The sequence below is a fragment of the Xyrauchen texanus genome, chromosome 3 (genome assembly GCF_025860055.1).
Source record: "Xyrauchen texanus isolate HMW12.3.18 chromosome 3, RBS_HiC_50CHRs, whole genome shotgun sequence".
NCBI classification, from domain to species: domain Eukaryota; kingdom Metazoa; phylum Chordata; class Actinopteri; order Cypriniformes; family Catostomidae; genus Xyrauchen; species Xyrauchen texanus.
The window spans coordinates 25394105-25403534 of record NC_068278.1 but is presented as its reverse complement, the minus strand read 5'-3'; the positions used below and the strand labels follow the sequence as shown (position 1 = coordinate 25403534).

The following is a 9430-nucleotide window of genomic DNA, read 5'->3' as shown; positions in this document are numbered from 1 at the left end:
TGGCAGGTTTATATTGTCAATGAAAATGTATTTTCAATTGTTTAAAGGAATATTCCAGGTTCAAGTTAAGCTTAATGGAATTCCATTGTAAGCGCCTCACTGTAACCTCGATTTATATCTCTCTTTTTCTTTCTTTTTTTAAGAAAAGGAGGGACAAATCGAACAAAAAAATATTTTTTGTAGTAATTCATATAATGACACAAATGCTGTCGGTTGAGCTTATTGAACCTGGAATATCCCTTTAATATTTGTTTCAAGTTTCTCTTATCCTGACCCACCCACATAAAAATGACAATCGGAGATTTTCCAAGCAATCACTTAAAAGACGTTTGTCCACCTATTCACAGTTGTACAATATTGACCGAAATGGCAATTATGAGCATTGCTCTACAGCGCCCTCTCAGACTGACGTATTAAAATCCTGAGAGCCCCGCACTTTCAACATTGTTACAATCCTCCCATTTCCTGCAACACACCATTTCCATGTCTCTCTTGAAGGTTATGCTGTTTTATCTCTCAACGCTGGACCATACCTGCTGCCTGGACACTGACAACGATGGAAATATAAAGGTAAGCTACTTTTGTTCGCTTTTATGTAAGTAATAGGCATATTCCGGGTGAAAGCGCGTTCTACGCTGTCTTTTAGATCGTGAGTAGTGAAGAATACGGCCAGGTTTCTTTATTGATATGAAATGAAATCCCAAAGGGACAAACGTACATGTAACGAAGATGTGTTACTTCAAGCCAGGTGTCAACCACCAACTCTTCGATGGTGCTTTTATTGTCTCTTTTTTGCCGCGGTGAATTCAGGGTTACGAATCATCAAGAGCTGCTCAAGCAGCGCTGTGTTCACTTGGCAACACCACGCGCGGTATACTGCTTTCCCCTCAGTGCTTACAAGGACTGTAACCTTCTTTCTTGTGGTGTTTCGTTTACACTCACTGGTAAAAACCCGTCCGAGCGCACCCACGTCGTGGTTGACATTCGGTAAGTCTGGATAGGACCTCAGAAGAGCAGAGGCGAGGATTTACAACCAGTGGTAACGGGTCAAGTATACACTGAACATTTTACACATCGCTGGGGCTTTCATGCGCGTTCCCTTCACACGCCCTCTCTCTCTCTCTCTCACACACTCACTCACTCACTCACTCACTCACTCACTCACTCAGTCACACTCTCTCACCCATTCTCTCTCTCCATCAGAGCGAATATGAGAGGGGTTCGCCACAAACTGTCATTAGGTTGACAGAGATGGGATGCTGATTTGGGAATCTCCCCTGGAGAGCAAGAAGCGCCCAGCTGCACCATGACTGTTTTCAACCAGGAGAATGTGGAGGATTATTACGATATTGGAGATGAGCTCGGAAGGTATGTAATGGGCTTCTCACCATGTTTTGGGTATGAGGGGACATTTATTTAATGTAGTTGTTGTTTTGATAAATGCACATTTAAAAAAAGAAATCACATTTTATTCAGCCCAAATGGATCATTCAATGAAATGCAACAATGGAGTGTTTAATGCTGTTAAAGACTGAAATGTCAACCAAAATAAATCTGGTTGTCACTCTCAATGTAAAAATTTAAAGATACTTGAGGCACCATTTGGGGTTCCACAGCTGCCACACTGGCAGAACCCTCTGGAGATCCTCCAGACACCCTTTCACTTCCCTGAGAAACTTACTTTCAGTTCCTACAAGAACTCTTAAGAACTGTTCCTTCGGAAACCCCATCATAAGGAATATACTTCAACGCTCTTAAAAATACATTGGCGGCCAAAAGTTTGGAATAATGTACAGATTTTGCTCTTATGGATAGAAATTGGTACTTTTATTCACCAAAGTGGCATTCAGCTGATCACAATTTATTGTCAGGACATTAATAATGTGAAAAATTATTATTACAATTTGGGAAAAAATTCAGAACTTCAAATATAATTCTCATAAAAAAATCCTCCATGTGCAGCAATGACAGCTTTGCAGATTCTTGGCATTCTAGCTGTCAGTTTGTCTAGTTACTCAGGTGACATTTCACCCCACACTTCCTGTAGCACTTGCCATAGATCTGACAATCTTCTCGGGCACTTCTCACACACCTTACAGTCTAGCTGATCCTGCAAATGCTTAATGGGGTTAAGATCATAACACACTTTTCCTGTTATTACAATTATCTGTTGTCCAATGTCTGTGTTTCTTTGTCCACTCTAAACTTTTCTTTTTGTTTTCTGTTTCAAAAGTGGCTTTTTGCAATTCTTCCCATAAGGCCTGCACCCCTGAGTCTTTTCTTTACTGTTGTACATGAAACTGGTGTTGCGCGGGTAGAATTCAATGAAGCTGTCAGCTGAGGACATGTGAGGCATCTATTTCTCAAACTAGAGACTCTGATGTACTTATCCTCTTGTTTATTTGTACATCTGGCCTTTCATATCTCTTTCTGTCCTTGTTAAAGCCAGTTGTCCTTTGTCTTTGAAGACTGTAGTGTACACCTTTGTATGAAATCTTCAGTTGTTTTGGCAATTTCAAGCAATGTATAGCCTTCATCCTCAAACAATGATTGACTGACGAGTTTCTAGGAAAAGCCAGGTCTTTTTTGCCATTTTTGACCAAATATTGACCTTAAGACATGCCAGAGTATTTCATACTATGGCAACTCAAAAACAAACACAAAGACAATGTTAAGGTTAATTTAATGAACCAAATAGCTTTCAGCTGTGTCTGATATAATGGCAAGTGATTTCCTAGTTCCAAATTAGCAATTTAACATGATTAATCAAGGATAAGGTGTTGGACTGATGGCTGCTGGAAATGGGGCCTGTCTAGATCTGATCAAAAACAACTTTTTTACAAATTATGATGGTGCTGTTTTTTTACATCAATAATGTCCTGACTATACTTTGTGATCAGTTGAATGCCACTTTGGTGAATTAAAGTACCAATTTCCTTCAGAAACAGCATAATCTGTACATAACTCCAAACTTTTGGCCGCCAGTGTATATAATAAAGTTCATTGCGATAATTATTAGGATATTTGAGGCTCCCTTGAGGGGTGTCTGGTACCCCTTTTCCACCAAAATGGTGCTGGGTCTCGTTCCAGAGCCTGTGCTCTGCTGGTTCTTGGGCAGGGCAATCTGGGGCCTATCGCAAGCCGGCTGGCTTTTTCACTGATTTGAGAACCAAACTTAACGGGTTACGTGGCTACATGATAGTTTTACATGACTACCAAACCTGCCCACATATGAACATGGCATGACACAGTGTTTGTGCACAGCTTTTACTCCTGTTTTTGTGGACATTTAAATATACAGAATGCAATCCAACGTAATTACATTGTGCAACAAGATTGCCAGAGACAACACACACCAGTGATGGAGTGCCCTAAAAACAAGGCATTTATATCAAATACTAGCTTCAGTGAGACATTATCTATTACACTCTTCTCAGAAATATTTTTAGGCAACACAAATCACTAAAAATTAAGCATTTGGGAGCATGTGTCAACTCAACTTGTTTCCTGTTATTACTGTTAGCAACGAGCATATATCTCTGAGTTGACCCGACACTCGGTTGATTCATGCTATGGCAGTGAGCATGTGTGGAAGAGAGACTCAGCCAATGCATGTTTAAAGTGACAGAGTATGCACAAACTGTTATCAACGCACGCGTGCAGACTGACCACGCACTCATGTTATATAAAGTGGCTTATGATCAGATTTATATTCACGGATTTGTAGTTTGATTCATTGTTTTTATCCGTTTGCCGTTTCTTTTCCTTAATAACGGTTCAGCAGTTTCAGTACTGAGAATTACTGTTAATGCTCTAGAAAATTGATACAAAAAAAATCATACACACTCACTAATTTTATGTATTGACAATATTACACGGGACACAAAATATAGTTTGCAGGCCGCATGATCATGTAGCAGATGGTTATATTTGGATTTTTGCCATAGCAAATAATATTACGTTTACGATGTTTGAGAATTCCATTGGTTTACTTAACATATAGTCACGATCTTCCTAATTAATAGGGGTGTAAATCACAAGTTTCATCAGGATATGATCTTATATCGATTTTCGTGGCAAACGATCTAACGTTTGCAGATACCTCAAAGTCTGCCGTGACTTCAGAAATGATTATCATCAGGTTGCTGCATTGCATGACAAAAATACTTACGGACATGGCTGGAATGTGTCAAAATAAAGGTGTCTCTTAAAAAATACATACATTGATGTTTACGCATTGAATCGATGACATTGTATCATTGTTTGATGCATTTGACTCCTGCATCAATTCCGATCGATGGATCGCTACACCCCTACTAAGTGAGTAGCTGGACAAAAATCCCCTTAATGAACAAAAACAATGCACAAAGTAAGACGCGAAGAGTGTAAGGCAAGCTAAAAAAGTTGGCAAATCAATAAAAAAAAAGCTGGCTGGTTGGTGTCTGAGCCCAGGGTCCAAGACATCGTAGTGAACATTTTTATTCCTCTGTCCACTGCCACTTTTGTTGTTGTTAAAGAGTAAATAAGTATTCCTTGCTGCAGACGTTAGCTAGCCAAACTGTTATTGTTTGGAAACCTTTACCTGGTCACCACACGTTTTTCCGGCCCACCTCGACCCACTGATGTAATCGGCTGTTTAATTCCTGTTTAAAGGCTAGCAATCTTTTGAGGCTGGTGCGGAACCAGTTTTTCAACCCCGTATCAGCCTTTTCTGCGATGGAATGCACATAATGGTTCGAGAGTTTGCACTGGCCCAGGAACCAGCCCCCAAACCATGTCATGGAAAAGGTTTATGGAGGATCTCCAGAGGGTTCCTATTTGTCATTGCACTTATTGATTAATGGGGTTCAGACAACTGTGAAGGTCTGGTGTGTTGATGTCTTTTGTGAGATTTGATATTCCCTTCATGATCAAGATAAATTGGGTTAGTCTGCTATGACTCACAATTACAATTCTGCTTTAAATTTGTCTGTTTAAGAGATCCAGTCATTGTTTGATTTAATTGATTTCATTTTGTCAGATATCTCAAATTCTTGACCGGTCGACTTAGACACTACATTAATGCAGTGGGTTTGTGATGTTGCTTTGGCTCTTGATATATCAGTTGAGTTATAAAATGTTTAATATTTCATCATTGGTGGTCAGGAGATGGATTTTCTTTTGAACTGGTTTTCATGAGAATGCAGATTCTTAGATTCCCATTGACTGTTGTGTGTGTGTGTGGGCGATAAATCACCACGCTCTGATGGATGAGTCTGCTCCTTGTGTGGGTTGTGGGAAATCAGCTCTTTTGTATTGAAGAGAAATAATGTATGTGTTAGTGCTCACATAACAGTCTATAGGATGCTGAAACATTGCCCAGGCTCTGTTTAATCAGTTGTATAATGCAACATACTGAGGGAACCTCAATAGAATATTTAAGATGTTCCTGAGGGATGTCAGCATCTGTTGGTTATACTGATTGAATAATTGGCTCCATAAGCCACATTCAGACCAGTTCTAATGATTAGTTAAATTAAGTTGTTGCTGAATAAAGCTGCTCCTGTAGTAGAGGAGCAGTGTCTCATTACACATAAGAATTGTGTTGGTTTGTTTAAATTGTTTTGAGGTTGGTAATTTGAAAATACTGGTCCTCAATCTGTGTATTCATGAAGATTGAATAAATGCTACTGTCAACTGTCTAACCTTTTGTTTTTTTGGTAATCTCTTGTCACTTGTATTTTTGATTAAAGACATCTGTTTGAAATAATTGTTACAAATGTTTCTGTTTGTTTTGTGTATTTTGTGCCTATGCTGTCATTTATTGTAATGTTTTCAAATATGTGAAGGACACATTGCTCATAGTTTTTTTGTAATGTCAAATATTTTGAACATGTAAAGGGAACATCACACATGATTTTTATTCTTTACATATTCAAAAATATTTGAATGGCTATGAAGACCTACATTTGAATATTATGGTCTCACCATGACAACTTCATGAGTAGTGATTAGTTAGGGCTAGCCCAAGGTTATGCTACGGACTTACTAGCCCACTATTGATATTAGCCAATGAATGAATTTCATCTTGTTGAAGGTACTTCATCTAAGACCCTGCTTACAAAACACTGCTTGAAAGGAAACAATGGGACCACCAACCATTGAAACACATTGCAAGTTTGTAAGTTTTCTATTCTATTATGCATAATAAAAATCACTCTTCCTTCCCTCACTGAACAGAATCTCAAATCAGATCCAAAAACACCGTTCAATGGTCTCAAATCAGCTATTAATTTCTTTGCCCTTCTCACCAATATTTAGTGGTTGGCTTTGATACCTCATCAAAGTGGTTAAGCGTACCTCCCAGGCCCAGCACTGAAGCGTTAAATAGCCCCACATCATACGGTGCTTGCGTGCTACTCGGGCTGTAAGGTTAAACACACAGGCCCTCTCGATGGGGCTTATGAGGCTCTGGCCAATGGAAACTCTTTAAGTGAGGAGGTTTCTTTATTCATCTGATGGGAACTGCTCCGGGTGGTCCTCAGAGTAGGTGGAGCAGTGTCCTGATGGCTGAATTTGAAATTTGGGGTCTAACTAGCAGTCGTACTTTCTTGACTATATGAGTTGCCATAAAGACCCTATGAAATCATCTTGACATGCAAAGTTTCCAGTCCTGTGTTGATGATTTCCCAGATTTCCTACTGAAACAGGAAGTTTGGGTGATTTAATATTAACTTTTTTTTTTTTTTTTTACTTAAATATTCCTGATCTATGATTTGCTACTTTCTGGTCCGTAATAGGGGCAGGGACATTGACAGAAATCTGTGTAGTGCAGCACGAGTCTTCAATATTTCTGGTCTATTTTTTTGTATGTTTTTTTGTCAGGAGTACACTATAGAGGTCAGTATTGGATTTTGTGGAAACAGTTTTTTAAATGTGTTGAAAGTAATCTACAAGAGATCATCAGAGTTCATTTATACATTTTAATACATTTTCCTTTATTTCAAGAGACACTGTGAATCAATATCAACATGAACACAACAATCAATAAAGGTTATACAGTATAAATAAATATTTAATTATGCCCATGCTTCATTTGTGTCTTTATCATAACATCCTATATTAATAATGATGTATTTAGTCCATACAAATTGACAGACACTTAGCTCTGTTACAATGGCAAAAGTTGGCAAAATGTATATAGCCTGTGAGTTTTGTGGGGGTGTGTGGGGGGGGGGGGGTATTTGTGCTGGGCCATATGGCCAAAAAATATTATCTCAGTATTATTTTATTTGTTCTTCATATCGTTTGAAATCAATATTTATCACAGCATACATTTCATACTAATGGGGCAGAACATGTTTGTTAGACTTCAAGAATGAATTAAACATAACTTGCTTGTTTACAAGTAAACTCCAGAGGTTAAGCTAACTTTAAAGTACACACAGTTTAGGACTTAATCATACATAAGTTGTGTGTGACATCTTTTTGATTAAATTAGCTGTATTGCATCGTCAGTACTGTCTTGTTCGATATACAACAATGCCAAATAACCCAGATAGCTAGCTGCTAGCTAGTAGCTACAGAGCCTCATTGCTGGTGGTTTCCATGACAGCAGGGCTGCCTGCTAATCGGGGTATGAATTTAGCACCTGCCAAATGTGGGTATATCATGCACATTGGCTGGTAATTTTGCTTATCTACCCACCACTGTGGCAGGTGACTGAAAGACGTCTCGGGGTGACGTAAGACAAGGAATGCCGTTAGACACAAAGACGCACACTTGAAAAAACAAACTTGATGGTATTTTGAAGAACAGATGAAAAAAGCCACCAAGGCACGTGTCTGATTCGCTAAGCGAATCATGAATCTGAATAAAAAGAACAATCTGGGGAAGACAAGAATCTACTACTGTAAGTTAAATGTTTTTTTTTACTAATTCATTTGATAAGTTTGGTTATGTGCAATCAGTCTCCTGCCTGTTGTTTTTACATTTAAACAAGATATGATGTGTATGAAAAATTGCTGTACCACACTCATGAAAATGTCCAATATTTATTTTTATATTTTATGAAGATGGATGAATATTCTTTGCCTAGGCAAAACTAGTTTTCTGTTGGTTGCTATAGTGTTATATTTGCTTTCTAGCACATTTATGCTACAGTATGTGCTTACTAGGGTTTTCTGGATGGTTGCTAGGGCATGCTATGTATTTGTCAAAGGGATCTGCTCTGTGTTTTAGCTCATTGCTACAGTATGTCGTTGCCAGGTTGTGACTATGCTGTTGCGAAGTTGTTTTCTGTGTTTTTATTCCTGGAAATTGCTCTGCAGTTGCTAGTGTGTTCTAGATGGTTGTCAGGTTGTTGCTATGCTGTTAATTTGTTTTAAATCAATTTTTAGCACATTGATATGCAGTTGCCAGGGTGTTATGGGTGGTTGCTTATTGGCCCAACTAAAAGAGCCCACCCTCTCAAGTCTCTATTATGGTCATCAACTCCCTCCTTCAATGTTCCAATTTTAATGGACTGTGGTGTTCATTTACACTCATCCCATAAATATGATCATTCTGATGTGTCTTAAATGCGCCATTAAAGGGATAGTTTGTTTAAAAATGAAAATTAATCGATCCTAGATGTGTATGACTTCCATTTTTTTTTCCGTTTGTTTCTGCAAAACACAAACAAAAAAGATATTCAGAAGAATACTGCGGTTATGTAGGTAAACTCAATGTAAGTGGATAGACCTTTTAAAAGCTCCAAAAAGCACATAAATGCAGCATAACTCCATTGGTTTCATCAGTGTCTTCCAAATAGACCAAAATATACTAATTTTTTGACTATAAATCTTGACATTAGCAGTCTCCTTGGCAATCAAGATTTGAAGCTCGATTACATTTCCTATAGCGCCACCTAGAGCTCTGCACATGCATCAAGCAATAGAAAGTCAAATCGAGCTTGAAATCATGATCGTATCTAGAGATTACATTTGCAATGGCAAGATATACAGTGAAAATGAGTTCCAATTTGGTTTGTTCTCACCCAAAACTTACGGAATCGCTTCAGAGGACATGGATTTATCCACTGTAAGTAGTATGGAAAACTTTATGATCCCTTAATGTCCATTTTGTAGCTTGAAATGTCTGGCCACAAGTCATTTGCATTGAATTGACCTATAGAGCTGAAATGGTCTTCTAAAATCTTTGATTGTGTTCTGCAGATGAAAGTCAAACACATCTGGGATGGCATGAGGGTGAGTAAATGATGAGCACCACCAATCAAATAAGTTGCATGGGCTTAATTAACTGTTCTGTAATTTATGCTATTTACTTGTACTTTTGAAACTTAAGTAAATTTAATATCAGCTACTTTATATCAGATAATGAAGTCATTTTCTTATGAGCTAGTTTAACTTTTACTTTAGTCAATTTCCATGAATGTATCTTTACTTTTACT

The 9430-nt window shown here is 38.1% G+C and overlaps 1 protein-coding gene across 1 annotated transcript in view; it reads left to right on the top strand.

Annotated features, from left to right (window-relative positions):
- Positions 1–434: 434 nt before the first annotated feature.
- The window catches only part of LOC127632491 (death-associated protein kinase 1-like), a 108003-nt gene continuing 99007 nt past the window's right edge, over positions 435–9430 (top strand). Inside the window, exons 1-2 of the mRNA XM_052111089.1 lie at positions 435–570; positions 1204–1368. Coding sequence (XP_051967049.1) covers positions 1307–1368 — 62 coding nt within the window. The 5' untranslated portion in view covers positions 435–570; positions 1204–1306. The remainder of the gene's footprint in view (positions 571–1203; positions 1369–9430) is intronic.